Raw genomic sequence first — 23949 nt, forward strand, 5'->3', positions numbered from 1 at the left:
TATGTTCAAGGACCAACTTGCTCGGGCATGTTGCTTCAACTTGCAACTTATATTCAACCAGGCTTAAGCAGAAATGCCTGTTTGACTACTGATATGATTGCAGGGGGGAATAAGGTTGACTGCACATTGTACTGAACTATCATTAGACATCAGCGTCAAAAGGATTGATAGAAATGTGTCCACACAGAGTTCTAGGATTGATGTAGGTACGGTTCCTCGAGAGCTGGTTTCCTGGATGTTTTATACCTGGGGTTCCAATTCCGGTCCTTGTCTGTTGCAGCAGGTAGATATATAAAACATCCAGGAAATCGGTTCTTGGGAGAAATGAATGGGAAAAAAAAAAAATCTACAAGGTAACGTACATCCATTATTGGACTTTGAACATTTTGACATGCACTGGAAAAGCGCAGCACTTGAGCATCTGAGCCAGGAGGATTTAATTGTTGTTCACAAATTTGTGCGGATGTTTGGAGGCCAGGTGGCAAAGTGTCAATAGCAGACAGGGTTATCCACTGGTTCATAAATAACCTGAATGTTGGGAGGGCTGTGGGGACATTGTGTGCTTCTTTTTACCCTTCATTTGTTGACTGCAAACATCATCTGTTACCCAAGCACCAACATATATTCTCATCGGTAACAGACAACACACACTGTTTACTATGTCCTGAAAACCAATATTCATCCTGCCATCACAAAAAAAAAAGGCAACAACCCAAACAAGCTTACAAAACCAAAGTTAAAACTTTACTTTAAGCAGCTCTCGGATGACTTATGAATGGGGAAACACATTTAATGGTTTGACACGTTTATGTTGTGTTACAAATCCATGTCATACACATCTTACAATGTTTCTAAACTCTGAGAGCATGACCGCCTTGTGACATGCGGTCTAATTGTGCTGAGCTAACAGAGGAGAACCCATCACGCATCGTATGTTGCTCAACCAACTTCAGCAGATGACTAGCACCTCTTCCGCTCTGTATTCTAGCCATGAAGTTGAGATGTGTAAAAAGCATGAAGCGGAGCCTTGCGGGCAGGATTAAGCAAAAGCAAGAGACTCACTCGGAAAATTGAGGAAGAGCGCAAAAACAAAGATAAAGGGAAACGAGACAGGTTAAACAGCGTGACTGAGACACAGGAAGGCAACATCAAAATGGCAAAACAAGAAAGTAATCATGGGGAAAGACATGCTTGAGATAAACAAATGCGTGTCCCCCTCTTTAATACTAGGTCATGACCACAGGCTGAACTCGGGGTGGTTCTGAGCAACAGCGGCTGGCAAAGCAAACTATAAAATAGAACGCTACAGACAAGAAGAAACACACAGTTGTGTACCAAGATTGGGAGAGTCTTAACATGTGTTGATGGAGAGAGAGTTGTATAAAGGTTAAAAAAACAAGGGAGAGGTATAAGCAATTTATTGTAGTAAAATTTCTAACCCTATTGTCTCACAGACAAACAAATCGATCTTTTTTGTTTTTAATTGGGTGGGACCTAAATGTCTACTGACGGGACAGGCGGAAGCGATGACAGAAGTGTTTTCAAAATGACAGGGTTGAATGGACAGATGCTTAGATCAAGAAAAAGGATGAACAATGACGGAAGGGTGCACAGGTCATGAACGGAAGGCGGGACCAGCAAAATTTGTTAAAGTGCAGTTGAGGTTGAAAAAGAAAACAAAAAGAAGCAGTTACCAAGACCGCAAACTTTGACTGTTTGCAACAGAACATCTCCCCATCCAGCCGTGGTTTAGGTGATCTGTTGGGTTAATCTGTCTGACAGATGGGGTGGGCTGTGGGTTAGCAAAAGGGAGCAGAGGCTACAGTGTACTCTGATAGTAATGGGACAGCACAGGGTTGGGCCAGGCCGGATGCTGTGACCATGACCTATATTAATAATTCACACAGGATCATCATGCAGCTCAGAGCAGAAGCCCTAATCATAATTAGCAACACTAGCAAGCAGCCATATCCGCGTCAAGGGGAATTCCAAGCGGGAATTGCCCGTTAAAGGGTGACAAAAAAGTTTTCTTTTTGAGGGTGATATAAGAAAAAGTTGCATTAGTGCAAGGACTGATAGTTCAGCACAAATAACTATCACAACACTACCCATATTTTGTTTTGCATACATGTTTGCATGTATGTATTTTGATAAGACATAACTAAGTACGTAGCAAGGAAAACTAACAAACTATTATCTTTGTCAATTAATGTGGCGGTGCTAGACAGTTTTACCTAGGGTGGCAGGAGGTTAAGTTGGGATCGGAGGTTATGGGAATTCCCTGGCACATTTTATGCATGTCACATGAGTAACAGTATGAGCATCCAATTCCTGTATGCTATGCAATAACAGCTCTCACCTAGGGCGGCTAGAAACAATTATATTGTAGTCAACTAGTCACGGATAGCAGTTGCAATTAGATAACAAATCCAATTTTAAGTAACTTAACAAAGGGGTGAGGCGCGAGTGGGCCAAACTCTCAATCATGCTCAAAGAGGCTTCTACGAGCACGAAAATCATGACGAGTTAGTTTTTATACCTGAGCGCACATGTGTAGGCTACGTAACCACAGAATAGAATGTCTGCTCTGCAGCGTGCATGGAGGTAAGGCAAGAGAGGAGCAGCGTTGGGGGTTGAGAGTCGAGGCAGGGCCAGACTAGACAACCTCTATCCCCAACCCCCCTTTCCGTCTGCTTGTGTGTTAGTGTCTGTCTGTGGGTTTGTCGTTGTGTAAGTGAGTGCTCCTCTTTCCCTAGCCAGACAATAGAGCAGTTCTGTGCCTGATTAGGGTCAGATGGTGACTGCCAAGAGGAGGAGGAAAAACAGGAGTGTGTGAGTTGCTGATAAAGTAAGAACCTTATTTGGCTTGCAGACTTTATATTAGTCATCGTTATTATTTCTGATCGATGCTGACATCCTGATTAATAAACATGACTATTAATGAATTTTCAAGCCTAGTATTAGAGCAACTACCAAAACTTTGAAATATAGCGTAACCTAAAAGAACAACCAGTAAATAAATGAAGTCAATGTATTCAAATAATATCAATGCAAAACAATAAATACAGGCTATTCCTACTGCGCACAGCTTGGCAGTGTGGGAATCCGTAACTTTTTCGTGGTGTTTTCCATATAATCCAATATTACTTTGCGCTGGAGCCCTTATACCACAATTTGTGCATCTGACAACACAAAAGATTACAAAACTGTGACTGAGTGACATAATGCGATATCTTAAGTACTTCTGTTTTCCTTGCCAAAATAACTCCACATGAGGGTCATTCATTCCGAAATCCAGGGCATCAGTCACAAGATACCATGAAATGTCCGGGCAGCAGACAAGAGTACTATAGTGGGCATACTGGAGTTAAAGGAGGATGGGGGTTGCTTTCTGAGCCTTCTAGAACTTCCAATATGAAAATAAAATTACAATGGGTTGTCCGTAAAACAATGCTCTTCAATCATAGATTGCAGTCAAAGTAATGTGTTCCTCCAGAGGGAGACATCTTCGTGATGCGAAGCAGCAGGCAATCTTTAGTCAATCAGTGCACATATAGCATTCATATTCAAGCAATTACAAAACGGCTACAAGGACCATTTATTGTCACAGGGGGACCTTATTGACTCATTCAAACGCAATTTGTGTTTCTTGGGGAAGCAAACAGCAACCTTTGGCAGAACATAAATTTGGATTCTTAAGTGGCTCCTGCTTTGCTGCTTCTCAAAGACCGAAGTGAACAATATGATTGGTCAATATCAATTCAACATGTTCATTTAGCACAAAATGATATTCCATATACAGAATCGTATGCTAAGCCTTTACTTGCTACATGAAACATGCATTTTGAGGGGCATAATGAGCTACGGAAATATGAAAATACTTTTTGCTTTTTCATTAATCCAATAAACAGTAGCCATAACGTAACATCATAAAACATTGTTAGCAAGAGTGCAAATTATTGGATGTCAAGCAAGTAGCTTGAGGTCATCAAGACTGTATGATTAAAAAGAACTGTATTGTATTACTGAATTTAGTATGGCAGGCCTTTGCGAGCACTGGGCTTGTTTTAAGGTTGGCAAGCGATACAAAAGATATCATTGATATGCTTCTGAAGATGTACCCCATTAACTCCCTTGTTAAATCCTTGAAGTGATTCTTGTCAACAATGCCTCCTCCCTTTGACAAATTAAGCTTCTTCAAAATCCAAAGTCAACCCCAAAAACACAACATGCCCATACATGAAATCTGAAATCTACTGCGCTTGCATTTTTCTCTGAACATGTAAGAAAATGTGAGTGAAAAACCAGTGGGCGGGGTAGTGTATTAAATTGATTTTTTAAATATTTTATGTTTTGAACTGTCAATGCAGTGAAACAGGGAACAAATAGCATAATAAGAATGCTCTAATACATTTTGCTGAATTCTGTGGTGGGCGAAGACAATCAGCTCGTGAAGCCAAAAAAATAACTAAAGACCCCCCACCTAATAAAAACCAGCCCTGTGCTCTTGTTTATAGTCAACATGCATCTGGAGTGCAACACTTTGGCATTGCATCCACAAAACTGTAGTCATGAGATGCGCAGCACATTGATTCATTCGCCTGAACTCTTAAACTGTGAGTAAACAGATGTGAGGAAACTCCCCAATCCCATCCACTGACTGCCCACCATAACACTTGATGGACGGCCTGTCTCAAAAACACGACGACTACAAAATCTGCTTCCCGGGTCCCAAGGGCATTTATTGTGTGCGTGTTGGATGGGGGTGCAGAATCGAGACACAAAGGGAATCCCAGCAGCCAGAGTGGCTGGGTGCTATTGATGCTTATAGTGTTATGGAGTGTCGGTGAACCCACGACAGGAAGGACACAAAAATTTCACTTCTTACTAGATAGGACTGTTAAAGCTAAACTGACCTACTCTGAACAAGTGCACAGAAACAATCTGTACCGTCTCTTTGGAAATAATGGTCCACTTTGATTTAAAAGCCAACATTCTCCTTGTTCTCTTTCAGTCACACACAAAAAAAAAGGTAATACTTTACCTCGTCATTCTGAATAAGACATACAGAGCCAATTGCAATTATTGTCTGTAAAATAACAGCAGATGATTATTATGCATCACAAACACCACTTTCCGGTTTTTGGTTTAACGCACAACAAAAAAACAAACAGGAACAGATGTGTTGTTGTATTCTTTCAGCAAGGCGATAAAAATCAAAATTCAGTTTGATAAACTAGTTTGTTCAAGTTCAAGTGACTTTATTGTCAGATGTGTTACACATACGTACATGACATACAACAATCCTGAAATGATAGACCTGCAGTGCTGTAATAAATTAACTAAACTGTTTAAAACATGTACATTAGATTATCAAAACTACAATCAATATGGTCGATCCCGACCGCCTGCTATAAGAACCTCTGTTTGAGTCTGCTAGTTTTGACCTTTCCTTCCTGATGGTAGCAGTCAGAAGAGGCCATGGGATGGGTGAGTGGGGTCACCTGCGATCCGAGTGGTCAGGTTGGATAAATGTCTAGCGGGGAGGCGAGAGAGCAGACACCGATGATCTTTTCTTTTACCGTGTGCTACAGGACACAGTGATGCTGAGGTTTATACAAAATAGTTGTCATTACGCCCTTTAAGTGGCTGGTCAGCAAGAAAAGCTTAATAGAAACTGGGTAGATAGTTTCAATTACTTATTTTCATGTAGCTATAAAATAAACTATATAATGGTAACATAAGAGTTATATAACAGAACTTACTGTAATCAAAAGATCAGTGGTTGGTGTTGATTTTGTGATGACTTGGGAGATGTCTTGAAGGAAACCTGGAAACTTGATCATGTCAAGTCCAAAAGCGAATTCCAGCAACAAGTAGCTATTTTTTTTTTTTTTTTTTTTTAACTTTGGTTAAAAACTAATTGAACACATTAACCACCTTGGTGAAGCAGCGTTGCCGCTCCCAAATACGCTTTCAAATCAATAGTCATTAACGATTGAGGAAACAGTGAACTCTGGCTTACCTCTTTTTATTTATTTTTTATTTAACCTTTATTTACCCAGGCAAACAATTAAGAACAAGTTCTTATTTACAACTGCAGCCTCTGGCTCGGCACTCGCGGATTCACCTATTCTCGAACCCAAGCTTTTAAAGGTCAAACTTCAAAAGATAAAATGAAAATAACCTGATGTGGCAGAAAAAAACTAAACACTGTATTTTTTCTTAAATCAGCATCAAAACTTCATTTTGGGATACATAAAGCCTTTACTAAGACTAGACTACAGTTTTCTTTGTACTGTAGATTTGATCAATCTCAGTTACAATTGCCCAGGTGATATTTGTTGGCAGTACATCTTAGAAGTCTGTACAGCGCCAATGTAAACAGCATCTTCCAATGACAGGAAATTCCAAACCCTTCAGGTCAACTTCATAGTGCTTCATAATACTATTCACTATGACAAATCTTTTACTCGGCTTACTGTCGGTGTCAGACTGAATCAGGTACCATTCTGCAATGTGAACTTGGGAGCTCTCAAAGGAATATAGTGTATATATCTATTGATCTAAGTCTATATCTAAGTTGATCTGTAAAGCCCATCAGTGAAATATATTCATCTGACTAAAGACAATAGCCCGATTTAAAATCGGCAGCACATCAGCAAGCAATTCAAGGATTGAGGGGAAAACCCCCAAATTATTGTGAACTTGCTTGGCTGTAGACAGAAGAGTAAATATTGACTCTAACTACAGTTCCTCCATGCGTGTGTGTAATTGAATGTCTGTCCAAGTGCAAATGTGCGCGCATTTATCCTTTGTGTGTTTCTTTGTACGTTTTCCAGTGAGCGTCAACAAGTCGTCATTTGCGTGCGCTGGCCCGGGGCACTTGAACAATGACCTTGCAGCCACCTACACACAAACACTATTTACACGCAGGAGAACTGATCAGACCATTTAAGCTGGCTGGCCCTGACTGCAGACGGGTTACAAACACAGAGGCACATTCAGGCACAGCAACACGGTGACCCCCTTCCTCAAAGAGAATATACATCGCTGTGACTAAGACGAACACTCACAGAATGCATGATGAAATACTTGTAAATATATTACTAAGGTTGATTCAGTCTTCTGTCATCTCCAAACGTTTTTTTTTTTTTTTTAAATGTAAAGTATAAAAATTTTCATTTCACATTTGCTTTTTGGTTTCTCTTTCCTGGACAGTATGACAAAATAATTCTTGTAACTGACAGGGCTGGTTAAGTGACAGATTGATAATACTACACATAAAAAAAAAAAAAATGACATGATTTTTTTTAGAAAAGGTTGAAAATCACTAGCATGTATTTGACAATTGGCTGTTCTTATTTGATTTGACCTGACTCTACTCTATTTTTTTCCATTAGCAAAAGCAGGTATTACTATTTCGAGAACCTGTTCAGCTGGGGTGCTGAGCAAAATGTGGTTGACATAAACCACTGATGATCCCTCATTGGTCAAATTTATCATCTGACGAGGTTGCGAAAAACTAAGGTGGATATTACATTGACGTGACTTGTTGTTGTTGTGACTTAGCTATGTGTGCTGCGGTTATTCATCATCATACTTTTCTGCAGTGTTGCTAAGCCCGGTGGTTAAGAGCCATTAGCCAAGTATTTAATGTGTTTTTTTTTTTTCATAGCACTGATTCTAGCTACGAAACACACCGCCCCAAAGTGATGTGAGCAGTGTGGAACTGAACGAAGTCAACACTGTGCCGTAAATGCATCGATCGATTAAAAAGGGGGGGGTCTTTTTCATTTTCAGAATTTGTCTAAAGTGTCTTGGAAGTTGTCTTTAGTGTCATGTAGTAGCGATCAAGTCAGCAGACTGAATCCTAAATTCAACTAATAACTTCCTTGCTATAAAAATAAGGATGTATTTTACATGCGATTTAATGGCCTCTTTGAATAAAACGCCATGACATCATGTGCTCTGGGGCTTTTGGGGCTTACCCTTTTCCGGTTTAGGGTTAGCACAGCCATCTTTGCAAACTCTCAAGTAAAAAGGATAATGTGAGCCATTTAAGTTGGATGTATCGAGTGTTTAACAAATGTATACATATTCAGCTCAGAAAAAGAAAAAAGATGGAATAGCTTGTCTTAAGTAAAGAATTCAGCAGAGCATGAGCTACATTATTCAGCCTTGCAAACCCTGTTAGACAAGGCTGCAGACATTTTTTTTTATACATCAGTGACTAAATGGAAATCGTCAATAGTAATGTGTTAATATCAAAGTCAAAGTCAGCTTTATTGTCAATTTCTCCACATGCCAAAGACACACAAAGAAACCGAAATTTCGTTCCCCGCTATCCCACGGTGACAAGACATGGCCCACAATAGACACAATCAAGTAAACAAGTAAACAACAGCGTGCTGAATAAATAATGAATAAATAACACAAGAAATAAATAAGAGGAGCAAAAAGGAGCAAGTGAGCGTATGATATGATCAAGAAGATGCAATGAAAATATCAACGAGGAGTTATTAGATTTATGGAAAAACAAAACATTTGTCAGACTGCGGTCATAAATGAAAAGATCCAAGCTACACAATAAAAAGTTTGAGTAAATGAAACGGATCTAATTGGACTCGCCCTTTTTTACCTGCATCCCTGACTTCCCCCACGTGGCAAGCAATAAACTGGATGACGCGACATGGCCGGTCAGTGCCAGGTGAGCCATGAGTCAGTGTGCCAGACAAACACACACTTCTTGGTTACAGTGTGGCGTCACTGCAGCCACACTCTGCTGCCAAATCTAAATCTAATATCCTGCATTCGCCACACGTTGCCCGAGCTTGGCCTTTGCCCTAGTGGAAATAACACATGACTGGAAGTCTGCCCGTCTGTCTGGAGCTTTTCTGTACGTGTTGTTCATCATTTTGTAATGGTTCTCATCTATCTGCCTGGTTGGGAACTTACCTCTTGTGTGTTTGTCTTTGACTACATTGTGTGACTGACTGTCCTATCTGGTCTGTTCTGTCTCAGTCGTAAATAAAGGAGCATCTGCAGTGGATCTAACAGGGAACATTGAAGCCGAGCTGATAATGACAGTTTCTCCGTGGGCTACTCAGACAGCAGACAGACATATCATACCATTGCAGCGTTTCCTGTTAGTGCTGACTGCCAACTATTTAACCCTGTGCAGGGATCCCTTATACTTATACTATGTGCGCAGATGTCAGCTAAACAGGGTGTAATTCATAGAAACAACCCGCCGTAAGACAAAACAGCTGTCAAGTTGCTTGTCTTAAAACATATCTCATCAGTAATGTGTGCAAAACGTCAACCAAGGCATTAATCATTTAATAGGCTATTGTGACTGGAGACCTCTCTGCTTGCAAGTGCCTGCTATACTAAATGAGCTAAAAATAACGTCACCCTTTTTTCTGACTTCATAAAACTTGAAAGCCGCATCAAAAGCCATTATAAATATCAATTGTCACAAAGCTTTAAAGTTTCTACTGTATTGCGCTGACGCACAGGAAATTGAAGTAGCAATTTTTCTGAGAAGACAAATTATTAGACAGTAATAATAAACGAACCGGTTTCTTCGTCTCGTGTCAAACTGCACCACACTTGAAAGTGTACATAAAACGGATTAGGCACTCCAATGGTCTCTGCAGGGCCGGATTTAAGGTCACGGGGAAAAAAACGGCAAGTACGATACTCACATATCTCCATTCCCTGTGGCTGGGAAGCGGTACAGTTGCAGGAGCAGGTGACATTGGAATTGCCGGAGCCGCCAGGAGCTGTTAGGTTTTGCATGGGGCTCGGTGGACCGGGACACCGCTCCGGGAAGAGAGCCGCCGCCGCCGCCACCGTCGGGGAGCCCCGACGGGCAAACAACGAAAAACTTCCAGGCAGCGGCAGCAGAGTCCGCAGCTTCGGCTGACTCGCGTCAGTTTTGCCCGTATTTTCCAAGGTGTTTCTCACGCCATTTTCTCTCGGATGGACTCGGAAAGTGAATTGTTTGCCAAATTCAGGTTAAGCCATTTCTTGCAGCTTTTGCATTATGCAGTTCTTGCAGTTCCTCCGCCGCCGCCGCGAGCAGCTGTCTTCGAACTAGACCAGGAGAGAGCAGACTGGGTTTAACCCCGCCCACACTAACTGACAGCTACGCTGACCAATCATAATACTCAAGAGGAGGACCGCACTGTTGCCTTCTTGGACATGAGACAAATCTCTTAGAAAAACTGCCAAGTACACGAAAGTAAAGTGCATTTACACGACATACAAACAACGATCGTGCACAGTTTTCCATTGATCGTTTTATCAAACTTTGTTCGTGGAAAATATTGAGATGATTGCAGTAATCTCTTGTTTTCAGTATACAGTCTCAAATACATATCTACTGACGCATTTAAAAATATCATAAATATTTTTACATGTAAGGTAAGATATGGCTACAATCTGACCTTTTAAAATTTTTGTACGTGCACATGTTATGTGCATGCAGTATAAGAAATAAAGTTGTAAGCAGCAACATGTAGATGACAATAGAGAAAGGCCAGGACTGAGTAATACATGTGCAAGCATGTGTGTGTGTGTGTGTCTGACTAGCCAGGGGAAAGGGGGGAGGTGGTGGTTGAAAGCGTTGACTTGAGTCAGAAGAGAAACAGACGTGCGGGTGGTGGTTGACAATGGCTCTGGGTGAGCAGACCAGAGGGGAGCAGGAAGAAGAGGGCTGGCTAGCCTGGTGTGTTTTTGGGGGGGAGGGAAGAGTGCTTCAAGTTTCACTCCCTTGTTTTGGCTGGCCTCAACCAATGAAGTAGGCCTTTGAAGAAGCTAACCTTGAGTTGACCCCCGCACCAGTCTTGTGGTTCAGGGCCACATGTGCTACGGAGAGGCGTGACCCCCGATGTACCCTTTACCCCCACCATATCCCCTCTGAATGAGGCCCGCTGCAAAAGGCTGCATCTAAGCGCACAGACTGTACAAATACAGTACCATCAGCAGTCTTAAAAACAAACTGGGTTATTTAAATCTTACAGACTCTGAAGGCCACTTTCGACCAGTAGGTTATCAAAGACATAAATAGTCCTTAGAGGTGGTACTTAACAAATCATAGGCACAGAAGCGGATCAAGAAATAAAGCCTAACAGACAGAAGGACATGTTTTTTTCATCCTGTGAAAGACAATAACAGTCTTATCGCAATAGTACAAATGCTAAATATTTCAAAAACTGTCTTTACTCTGTTGGATTGCTATTTTTACACAGCAGTAAAATGCAATGGACCTCCAGCTAGCAAAATAAATACACTTTAAATAAGTGTTGCAACACTAACCATGATCATTAAATATTTATCTATACAGTGTATAACTCTTCATGTGCATATTCCAGGCATTCTCTCTCAAATTGACTACTCACAAATACCCCGACACCACTAAACAATACACGCACACTCAGCTACGCACAGTCTGTCTGGAGCGTCAATTTAGTCCCCCAGGGAGCATGCAGTGTGACACCACTAACAGGCCAGACCAGACTAGACAGCCAGCAGACAGATAAATACCAGGCCCTCCTGAATACCAAATGCATCATCGTCTATTGGTTCCTCTACCCTCCTCCATGACTGCATCTTCGGACACACACACACAGACGCACACACACACGCTTACGTGCACACATGCATACACAATTTTCAAAGAACAATAGCAAGGGTTGAGGGGGTCTGGGTTTGAGCCCAAGTAGTGTGTGGTGGGTGACACCAATTTACAGCGCCATCTTGTGATTGAAAACGGTGAATTAATTCTCCCAGAATTGCCAACTGACTAAAAACTGACAGTTTCTGTTGTCTTTGTATTCTTGTTTATATTTTTCCACTTATTGCCACATTATGTCAAAAAAGAGGTGCACATAAAAATATGCAATTTAACAAATCTTACTAGTTGCACAATTTTTTATGGTTGTTCACTGGCATTGAATGGATGTTTATACGTCCATGCTAGGTTTTTGTTTCAACATGACTATGATTCAGCGTTTGAAAAAAAATATCATTAAGTTGTTCAAATGGCAAATGAGCAGAAACTGAAAGTCAGACAAACAACCTCTAAATGAAATGAGTCATAATTCAAAAGAATAAGGATTATGAGGAGTTTTTACAATACTGTATCCATTTGAAGTTGACAATTTTTGTTGGGATGCTGTGCAGTTGTACTTCAAGTTTAATTTACATTATTCTTTAAATGTGAATTAACCTCAATTTAATGTCAATACAGTGTCAAACAGAGAATAAAAACACATTTTATGGTGTTTCTAACATTTTGTCCGCTTTGTTCCTACACAATGAGCAAAGCGCCTTAAAAAAGGGAGCAAGGACGAATTAAACAAGTTAAACTTGATTAATCCTAAATGCTACCAAACATAAACAGGAAACTTTTATTGTGGTGAAGTCTGCCAAAACATTAAAACTACATGTACAAAATACAGTCGTAATGCAATTAACATTTGTGATGTGAAATCTTGGGATTTGATGAAATACTGTAAAAAATGTGTCCCAATGCACAGACAAAAATGATTTGTTTACCATGGCAAATTAATATATATTTTAAATATTCCAAATACAGGGACTTCAACAACAGATGAGTGTAATTATCAAAATTCTGATAAAAAAAGATTTAAAAAAAATATTGTCTACACACGTTACTGTATGTCTACATGTTTTGATGCACTGGAAAGCTTCATAAATAGTCTTTCGAGGTGGTACTTAAACAAATAATTGGCACAGAAGCGGATCAAAATCACTTGCATAATCACTAATGTTGGCTATCACAATAATATCAAATGGCAAGTTGATTTGCAATGCCCAGGTGCAATCTTTAAATGCAAAATACATATTAGCAAGAGAGATAAAACACCGCAGTATGATGGGTCTTTTTGCCATTGCCTTAAATGCACAGTCACCTCGCCTTATGATATTCATGAATTAACCTCCATCCATCTCCTGGCTGACAAAGCTGAACAGCTGCAGAGACCAGAATGAACGGAGCGAAACAAAATGTTGAAGCTTGAACTCTTAGCTCTACGTCTTCAGCAGAGGGCTGAGGAAAATACAAGCCTCTCCAGACAGTTCGATTGCAGACCAGGGAGTCACGTTCAATAAAAACATCTGGCATGCCACATCATATTTGCTGTGTCTTGCCCTTGTCTGGCTACAGGGCTATCATATCCTGTTTCTACAGGTGTGTTTGATACACCCAAACACACATGCACGCATGGGCGCACACACAGACAAGCACACACACGTGCACACCAGCCTAGCCTAGACTAATGATTTTGTTTTATTCCCAAAAGGATGCACATTCCCACCCGTCTATGTGGGTCTCAAGAACAATTCAAGAGAAACACACCTTGCATCCACCTTTTCATTGGACAAAACATCCCCCCCATTCTCTTTTTGCCGCAGGCACCACTGCAATGACACCTCAGCTTCTTCTGAAGTAAAATCGTGCAGGAGAATGAAAAAAGAGATTGGCAGGCGTGGCAGCATGTATCGCTTTGAGTTTAAAGGACATGGAAAACTCATCAAGAAAGAGACAAAGTCAGAGGTAGAGGAGAAAAGAAGACACGATGACAAATAGGAAGGAAGGGAGGAACACGGAGAGAGAGAGAGAGAGAGAGAGAGAGAGAGAGAGAGAGAGAGAGAGAGAGAGAGAGAGAGAGAGAGAGAGTGGAGCATCAGCATGTATGGAGCTCTTTGCACCCCTGTGGTAGAGCCCTGCTGAGCATTGTAATGGGCTGTCTGCCCAGCTGGGCCGATGAGCTCATGTCTGGCTTCAATGCCAATCTCCTGAATTGGCACATGGCTTGGCAGGTTGAGCTCTGACTCACCACCTCACCCTAACTGCCTCATAGGAAACACAGAACATGGTCAAGACTGGAAAAGTCAACAAATAATGAGGACAAGAACAAAAAAAAAATATATAGACAAAGGGTGGCAGAGACAGCAAATGTGTATATCATGAAGTGTCAGTGTGTGTATTTGTCGGCCATTTCTGTCACAATACTGATAAGAGCCCCAGACCAGACGGCAATAATTACACAGCTTCTGAGACAGACAGCGGCTATAAATGTGTGAGCGTGTTTAAAAGTGAGGGTAAAAGAGATACAAACAGAGGGAACAAGGATGTCTGCTGTGCTGTGTGTGTGTGTGTGTTTGTGTGTGCGTGCGCGAGACTGAGTTTTATGCAGCTATAAACAGTGGTGATCACAGAGTGTGGACAACGTAGGTTATAGCCTCCTGCTGTTAAGACTCCGTCCCAAGAGTTACAAGTGCACATACACGTGTGCTCAGAAAAGCGCACTTTTAAAAAAATTTTTTTTAACAAAACCGTGTATGTCAAAACGAATGAGATTTTAGTATGCAATCAAGTTGGATTTCATTGCATATTCCTTTTGCCTTGAAAGACACATTCACAAATTCAAAACTTATACAGAAAAACTTTGTCACAAACCAGTTATTTGGGGATGTTTCTAGTAAAGGCATCACGTAAAAAATGATTGGTTGCACAAGGTTAAATGTAGTCAGTGAACAAACCACCATTAATTAATAAAGACTACAAAAAAACTTACCTAATACAATTTCCTGTCACATTGCAGGGACTTAATGACTCACTGTTTATCAAGTTCAATAGATGAGATTCAAAGAACGAAAATCAGAGACTCGGTAAGGCAAACATGACAAAGCATTAGGTCATTCACCGCAGCAGACAGCAAACACAGCAGCACCGTACACAACACGACTTCACACCCTGAATCACATTAAAAGACAAAATACCAATATGATGACATATCTGTTGGAAAGCAACTTCAGAGAAATCACATTAGTGTGAAGTCTCATGACCACCATTCAGCCTGTGCCCTGGCAAACTTAATTATGGCATTTACAAGATTTAATCATTTCTAGCCGTGTAGCTTCAAATCCGAATGCTATACTGGTGATTACTTAGTGAATGAGCGATGACAAATCTTAAGTGTTAAAGAAAGAAAAAAAGGAAACCGCAAAGTTCATTTTGCATTTGATGAAAAAGCATTTGATGACAAGTTGTTTTAAGACTATCGATTCCAAACACTGTTGACTTTAAGGCTGTAGAACACAGTAACAAATTACATAAAACACCAGAAAATAACCACAAGAAACAATACAAGTGAAACAATACAAATACACAAGGACAAACAATCATCCAAGGTTGAAAACCAGAGGCTAAAGGTATGTTTTTAAATAAGATTTCAGTCTGTAAACATCACAAAGTATGTCAACGTTTCTTTAAAGAAGAGAGTCAGGAAACAATTTCCAAAGCATTGCTACGCCACAATTATTGCAAACAAGGTCAGTACCAAGTCGAAGGTGCAATCACCATAAAACAAGTTTCAGTCAAAACTGCCAAGAGGCTTATAACAACAATAAAGTAGCTCAAGGGATTCACATGTACTATTTTTCTACACGATGTAAAAAAGCCTTTAACTTCAAAAATAATAAAAAAGACCAATCAAAACATAAAAAGTCTCACAAAAGCATGTGGGAAAATGTACTTATACTTCCTGAAAAAATTATAGGCCTAGGCTAGGACCTTAATCATGGTGAAGCATCGTGGTAGCATCATGTTACAGCAAGCACAGCCACCAGAGGAAACCGTTTCAGTACAAATAAGAAAAGTTTGCATTGTTAGTTGGCTGTATTAGCAGAATAAATATTGCATGGCCAATTTGTTGGTATGAAATCACACAAAAATAACCATGAAATTGTTAAACCTCCTACATTAGAAAAACATGCTGATTGAGCGCTCCAAATGCGAATGGTTGTTGATCTATGCGTTCCCTGCAATTGGCTGACACCCAGTTCAAGGTTAGGGTTAGGGTTAGGGTTAGGGTTAGGGTTAGTCAACTGGAATAGGTTCCAACTTACCCTTGTGAGGAAAAGCGGTTCAGATGATGGATGGATTTTACAGGATGGGTTCATAACAAAACAAGTCACAGACAGTATGTTTCCATTCCCACAAGTTATGATGTCAACTTTGGGTGCCTTAATGTCCTTTGACTATCAGCACCATGGCAACACTGGCAAATCATTTTTAGATTTGGACCGTTACAACATGGTCACAGGGCATTCATGGCATTGTCTGTTGTCTTGTCTTTCGTTTTGTCGACGTTGGCCTGCCGTGGCCATTGGGAACAAACATAGTGTAAACGTTGCCTCAAACACAATTCGGATTTTTTTGACTGCTGTTATCTTTTCCAAGTCAAATGATTTTTATCCTAACAAAGATTCTCTCTGCGTGTTAATGTAATCTCTCTTACATCAATCTACAAATGTCATAACATAAGCTACAGCCAGTGAGGGCAGCAGGTTCAGAACAGATGGATGCTCATTATGAACGAGTTGAACAGATCCAAACATTCCAAGAAATCCTCTTCTCTGCCGGTCTGGTCATATCACACTAAGTGCTATAGCGCCCATATTGAGGCATATAATAAAAACATTGCATTAGGTGAGAGATGCTGGGCTCAGTGCTTGGAATGACAGATGGATGTTAGCGGGAACATGTTGCAGCACAACTAACCCGCTACCACCCTGGCAGAACTTCGAAAAATTCAGGTTAGAAGGAATGTGCAAGCTACACTAACACAGCCGCTTCCTTTGGACCCCTTAGCGAAATGCGTGGATCTCAAACACATGCCATACCACATAGCTTTGTCAGCTTCCAGGGTGGCTCTCGCAGCATACAGTTTATAAACAACATTGCCCCTGACAGCTAGTCTCGGCCGAGCCAGCATTCCCTACTGCCTGCCTCTTTGCATCCTACGGCTCTGCAGCACAAACGGGAATCTGACAGCTTGTACCAGGCCAGCGAGGGTCCCTCCCTGGCAGGGACCCGGCCTCCCTCCAGCTTCTCTTTACAGTAGTTATAGCCTACAAAGGACAACAGGGAAGTCATCCAATCACTCCATAACGGCAAAGAACCAAGAATATGACAACATTGACGCTACCTATATTTGGCTGCTGTATTTCATTTGCAGGGATTGAAATGTATAGACAAGCACAATTAACATCAAGGATTGGACAAATTTGAATAATTATCATGGCTGTCATCTATTCATATAACCAAAAGGAATTCCATTTTATTATCCATGAAGCAAACTTTGGCGAGGAAACATGACACTATATGTGATTTGTTAGCCTTTAGCTGAGCTAACCATCCAGCACATCTTTCAGTTCCGCAAGCAATGCGTTATATTTTGTATCGTTCCGTTCGCAGGACATGCAGTCAGCTGGGAATACTTTTCAACAGAGATGAAATAGTTGTCACTGAACACGCTTTGAATTGGTAGTTAGTTCAACCGAGCTACGCTTCACACCTAATATTGGTGTTGAGATGGCACTAAAATCAGCTTTGATAAGATTGCAAAAGGGCTTAAGAAAGCGTTTCAGTTGAGCAATATTCTTCTGATGTCTAAATCGTTCTCTTGAGGATATGCAAAAGCATTTCAATTGGGTTGATGTCTAGGTGGCCCACTCCTAAGCTTTTTTGAGACCTTGTTACATAACCCTTCAATCGACAAACAAATGGTCTTACGTTCTCCTTCAAAATGTCTTCAATAACATAGGAATTCATCCTTCCTGCAATGTGTTCACGCTCTGAAGAACAAAAGCAGTGATCAACTTTACATCCACCATACATTTTGATATCCCGTTACAGATTCGCACACAATACTAATTTATTTTTTTGTTCAACAGTTAAGTTAATTTTGCTTTGTTTCGTTTTTAAATATGTAATAATTTGAACCGTGACATGATTCGTTCACTGCGCACCCAGTTCCTTTTTGGATCATACACCCAAATCTTCCATACCAGCCTTAAAATCCATCACAATAATCTCCAAAACAACAAAGAAAAACTTGTTTAGATGGACAGATCTGGCAGAATGAGATAAACATGTTCATTATTAATCATGAAAGGAGTCCTTTGGAAGAATCTCAGCACCCCTTTTAGTCATCATCATCTTCATCGCTCATTAATCTCTCCCCTCTTTTTCTCACTCAGTAGGGAGGCTCACCCCAGTCACAGTTCCTTGTCCCCTAACTGTGTAGAAAAATCTACCACCCAGGCTTAAACGCATGCACGCACATACCATGTGTACACTCACTCACACACACAGACACACACACAACTCATTAACCAACACATTCATGCTGGTAATGCGAAGCGCATACACACGTACTCTCGTCCACAGAGGCTCTTAACATGGGCACGAAGTAGGCACATTAATTACATGAACAGTAGGGGTTTCCAACCCTGCCATGTCCACGGTGGGCTTTGAGATATTTAATGAACCTGCCATTGCGATGACTAACCCCCCTTAACCTAGTACTAATGAGACTCGCACAAACACATACGCAAATGTACTGTAGTAGAAGTCAAGTCATAGGGATTTGTCACTAGCAGAAAAAAACCCTGAAGCTGTTTTGATACTCACCATTCTCATTTTATCCTTCTCATTTTAATGCATCCGGAGCCTGATGAAATCATTATGCCTCTGCAATGACTAATGGGAGCATTTTTGAAAACACAATTATACACACACAAGACAAAATCTGTTTGAGTATCATTCCTGTTTGTAATGATGCTTTGCCCATTATAGTCGGTAAAAGGCTACATTATATTACTAAGTTATTAAAGTTTGTTTAATACGTTTTCCACCAACTAAATCTAATGTTCAGTGCAGCATCCTAAATGAATTCATGTTTGCAAGTAACGATAAACCGTTGCATATTGTGTTACTGCGGGATGACGTAAAATTATCTCGTGTTAATTAAAAAGTTACAGCAACCACAATGCAGACAACACCAAACAAAACTATGATTGCTAATTATGAGAGACCTTAAGTAAGTGCACATAAGCAATAATTGGCAATATTTGGCAACGCATGGTGCGGCCGCCATTCTCTCCTGACCTTAACACCGTCTGGAATCTTTGGCCAATCTTCCAGCCAAGTTCTAGCATGAGAGTGGGAGACAGTTTACATCCAAACAGCACATTTGCGAAACTATTCCGACATCCTTGAGGAAAATTCAAGCAGCTGACAAAAAACTCAGAAGTTCAATAGATGCAAAAATTGTCAATCTGCTGCCAAATAAGAGGACCTTTGTTAAAATATAATTCAACCCGTTAAGAGGTTAGTAGCTTGTGATTTTAGCAAATATGAGCAGGAATTACTAAACACCATGCCAGTCATACATATATACAGGTCATCATATAAATCACTAGTCTTCCCGTTGTTTTTATAGGACACTGCCAGTTGTTCCTCTAGTACCTACTTTTATGTTCAAAGTAAACCAGCCTACTTTTCTATCCCTTTATTCGTCTCCAAGGTATTTTCCTCCATTTCGCACTCTAGTGGGTGAGACGGTACATGCTCCAACATAGCCAAACTGTGCTCTTTACATGCAAGCTTTGACATGCATTTCTGCTCTCCATATTCTGAAGGAGCCCACATCTTTAAACTTCATACACTCACACAAACGCAGCTGCAGCGTGACACACTCTAATCCTATGAATTCAGTTTCCCTGCCATCAAACTAAATCCCATATCCCCCTACCACCTTATGTTTCAGAATGCTATGCGCATTTACACTCACAAGCAGATCAATGAGACACAAAGACACACACACACAAAAACACTCCAATTGGTGGTCATGAGGCCCACCCGGAGGTGGTAGGCACCATACCACACAGTCAGCCTGTCTTCTAAAATTGTTTTGTCTTCAATCAACCTAGCAGGGCCAGTTTGTCATGCAAATGCAGCCCAAGCTTGCCTTCCTTTGTTGGCATGACAGATTAGTGAGTGTTAGTGTGCATGTGTATGGCATCTGTGGTGCACACTTTTTTTCATCTCCATTTTCCCGCCTCTCCAGGACATTAAGGTGTGTGTGGAGATGTATCTTTCAACTTCTACCTTATCTGCTTCATTGTTGTGACATATATGTGTGCGTGTGTGTGTGCATGCATGCGTGCGTGTATGTATGTATATATATATATATATATATATATATATATATATATATATATATATATATATATATATATATATATATATATATATATATATATATATATATCTCGAACCCGTCACCTCTGCACTGTGAGGCAGACGTGCTTACCAGCCGCCCCATTATAATCATAAATCAGGATATATTAAATTGCTATTTTAATATGAGTTATTTATTCATACTGTATGTTACAGTACTATTAAACAATTTATAAGCATGGAACTAAAATGTGTCTTTGTTGTAAAGTTGTAACATTGAAACAATATTTTAGTTATTTTCTTCCTTTTTTAAAAAAAAACATTTTATTTACTTTTTATTTGTGTACACCTTTCATCTTATTTAATGTGTTCCTTTTCACCTCTTTATTTTACTTTACTGTTTCCCCCCACTCAGCCATCCATTTGCTTATATGTGTCTGTGTGTCGGAGCATCACAGGGCCAGCGGAGTCAATAGTGTCCCAGTAGGCAGCACGGGTCAGGTAATAAATCTCTCTCCCCTCTGCAGCGCAGTGTCGTGGAGGTTTTTATTTCCTTTCTCCCAACTCAGCGGGACAGGGTGGAATAGGCTAGTGCAGGTCCGGGTTAGTGTGGAGAGACCACCATAAAGACACTTTATCAGCAGGCATGCAGTGGACTTGCAGAATAAAAGCCATTTCCAAAGGAAATTTGTATTTATGCTTGTCAGTTTGCGATTGGCTGGTGACCATTCCAGGGTGTCATTAAGTCAGTAGTCAAAGTCAATTGTGATAAACTCTTCTTTGTCTTCGCTCTTTTTCAATAAAATGGTACTAACATATATTCAGATGCATCAACGATGAATTGCACTTAATCAATGTGTGCAAAATTCAAAAGGACTCCCTCAATATGAAAAATAAATCAAAAGAAGTGGAAATTCCAGAGCAGACAAACCAATGAATAAATCTAAATCAGTGAGCCCATCAGCTCATGTGCTAAGGTCACCGAGTTGAATGTTGCAGCTTTCAGTGTCAAAATAAAATGCATTTGGCCTTCTGTCTGATAGTTAAATCCAACAAATGGCCATCTTCAGATTTGCTTCAGTGGGTGCACAAGTGCAAGCTACAAACAGGATAACATAACCTCTCAATATATTCTATCTCAGTGATGTAGACATACTTTATAAGAGCCTTTGCAGAGTGCAAAATGAAGTTTTGGGGAACTCAAAAGACTGCACCCTCATCTCCCTAAGAATGCTAAGACATAAAATGTTTCCTTATTGTCTCAGATTCCTGAATGATTTTCATTGGACAAACTCCCCCATTTCCTCAATTCCTTTCTTTGCCTCATTTCCTGCCCTCAACTCCGACGTTCTCCACATCCTCTCTTGCTTTTGCTGCTTTCCGCTCTTTTCTGGCAATTCACTCCCTGCACAGCTCTCTTCTTGCCTTGCTTCTCTTTTGGTATTGTTAGTAATAATTCAGTCTGGTCAATAGGCTGAATATTTAAAAGTTGAAGTGTCAGCATGTGGCTAGCAGGCAAGATCATTTCTGGAGACACTGAATAACATGAAGCAGAACTCAACTCACCCCAATCTGTGTGTGTGTGTGTGTGTGTGTGTGTGTGTGTGGTGTCAAAATGGGCATCTGTCTGTTTTTGAATGTACAAGAGCGTTGCCACGCATTCACGTGTTACATTGCTTTACTTTCAATACGCACTTTTTACTTTTTCATTTGCCCTAACAGACTGGACAAGAGGGTTGCGCATAAAAAAAAAAAAAAAAAATCCATGTGCCGGATCAGACAGAATGAGTGGGAGGAACAATGACCTAGTTTCCAAAAACACTCAGCTAGCACCACTAGCACTCTGGAGAACAAATCACGCAATGTACTTCCACGATCAAATTCATCTGCATCGCTGTTTTTCTCCCTCTTTTATCCTAACATTGTTCATCCTGTTTTTGCCCCTGTACTTTTTGGATATTTTACACGCTATCTTACTTTTAGTTGAAAAGGCACACGGCAGGTCGGGGATGAGTGTGTCTGTTTGGTAGTTGAGTTAGTTGCTGTGTCATGCTGCACTGCTGAGAGGCCGCAGAGTCCCTGACTGCTTTTTGGATTTGGGCAGGACAAGTCACAGCATGTAAGCTCCACTCCTCTTTGCTCTTTACCTCACACAAATGTATAGTATTAGAAACTCATTACTTGATTAGATGCAGTTTATGTTGTGCCTATGAATGGACATCAATTAAGTGATCCACATTATTTAGACAGTAAATTCACTTTTTGTACATATTTGTCTGATTATTTGCACACATCAATGCAGTAGATGAGTAATTTTGTTTTTGTACTTATTGATTTATACTGTCCATGTCAACGATGCAGCCTGAATCTACCCCAATGTAGGTTATCGTAGTGTTGTAGTTCTTGAAATTGATCTTGGTCTGGAAACCAGTCTCAAGACCACTTTTTACCATTCCTGTTCTACGTGTTTGCTCCTAAGTGTTGATCAAGCCAGTACGACTGTGAGGAGTGCAATACGCAGAATGCAGGTGCTGCGTTTTCTTCTCAGTGTCAATGGCACTGAAAATTTGGAAAAAAATGTCAGCAATCTCGTCAATAATTAAATTTGAAGTCCATTTGCCAAGTAAAATGTAAGCAGGAAGACTGCGACATGCAAATTCTGTGGTGCACTGCTGACAAAAATCCCCGAAATCATAATGGATCCCTGTGGGATTTTTTTTAATTTGACAAAAACACATTACAACATCACAGAACTGTCTTGTACTGCATAGAAAAAAAAATCTTACAATGCCCTGTCCTCACCTCATTATTTTTTATAAAGTCAAACAAACTTCTACCAGCAGCGTGGGGCCGTTCTGTCTGAAGACAACATAATACATTTAATAGCCTTGACAATTTGTCAAAATCTAGTGACACTTCATCAAAAAGCAAGGGCCTCACTCCATTATTCAACGAACAATGAAATGGGACTTTCTGCTGTGTTTTTATAGAAAAGAACAAGAATGTTTTTTTCAACAACCCAAGATGGCAAAACAATTTGAACTACTACCTCCTTGTGTAAACAAGTAACAGAGGGAAAATAAATCTTTTGAATCAGAAACAGTGATTGGATTTCAAATAATAAAGTGCGCCTCCCTTGATGAACAGCAGAACACTTCACGGGAGGTGAAGCAGCTTGGCTTAAGTAAAATAATGGAGAGAAAAGAAATACTCTGGTAAAGGCAAAATGCGTCATTCCTACAGACAGGTAATTCCACAGCTTCAAGAAATTCGTTTGATGTTGTAATAACGTTCAATACTTGGATTCGCTTGTTGTATGTGTGATAAAAGCACGCTCACACCCATAGTGTGCAGCTGCTGACAAACAGAACATAATCAGGACCAGACTATCCAGATTGGTCTGCAGCCAGACTCCCAAGGACAACGGTAGAGTTGCAGGAGAAGCATACTGTAAGCATGCCGGAAAGATTTACCACAGTCGAGCCCAATGCAGCTTGCGTGCGTGCTGCCGTTTTAGAAATTAGCCAGAGTGGAGTGAGCCTCTGTTGCCTCATTGATGTGCACTAAAGAAAGACGTTATCAGTTATCTGTTCTTAAAATGTCACAGCAATCTGTCCACATTTGTGCTATGTGATATTTTCGCTACACTATCAATGCCTTTCTGTCTTATATGGCATTCAAAGTAGGACAAATGAATGATTGCTGAGGAAAATGTCAAAATATGCAAACTTTTATTCTTTTATTGTTGTGTCAGATTTATCTGACATGCTTTCGCTTGTGAGAAAAGGAAAGCCAGAGTGACCTGGCACTCCATAGCGGCCAACGCTACTACTACGGTTAAAGCCAACCGCACTTCCTCTGGGTCTGTACGCTGAAAAAAATAC

At 40.4% G+C, this 23949-nt stretch overlaps 1 protein-coding gene and 1 long non-coding RNA gene across 4 annotated transcripts in view; one reads left to right on the top strand and one right to left on the bottom strand.

Annotated features, from left to right (window-relative positions):
• Positions 1-23949, bottom strand: part of LOC125975285 (low-density lipoprotein receptor class A domain-containing protein 4) — a 107436-nt gene that overhangs the window by 15200 nt on the left and 68287 nt on the right. Inside the window, exon 1 of one of the 3 annotated variants that reach the window (XM_049730633.2) lies at positions 9711-10258. The exons of the other annotated variants lie outside the window; for them this stretch is intronic. Coding sequence (XP_049586590.1) covers positions 9711-9804 — 94 coding nt within the window. The 5' untranslated portion in view covers positions 9805-10258. Of the gene's footprint in view, positions 1-9710; positions 10259-23949 lie in introns of those variants that run through there. 3 annotated transcript variants of the gene reach the window in all.
• LOC125975289 (uncharacterized) overlaps positions 21901-23949 on the top strand; it is a 32469-nt gene continuing 30420 nt past the window's right edge. Inside the window, exon 1 of the long non-coding RNA XR_007483923.1 lies at positions 21901-22184. This is a non-coding gene — a long non-coding RNA (uncharacterized lncRNA). The remainder of the gene's footprint in view (positions 22185-23949) is intronic.

The sequence above is a fragment of the Syngnathus scovelli genome, chromosome 9 (assembly GCF_024217435.2).
Source record: "Syngnathus scovelli strain Florida chromosome 9, RoL_Ssco_1.2, whole genome shotgun sequence".
Taxonomy (NCBI): domain Eukaryota; kingdom Metazoa; phylum Chordata; class Actinopteri; order Syngnathiformes; family Syngnathidae; genus Syngnathus; species Syngnathus scovelli.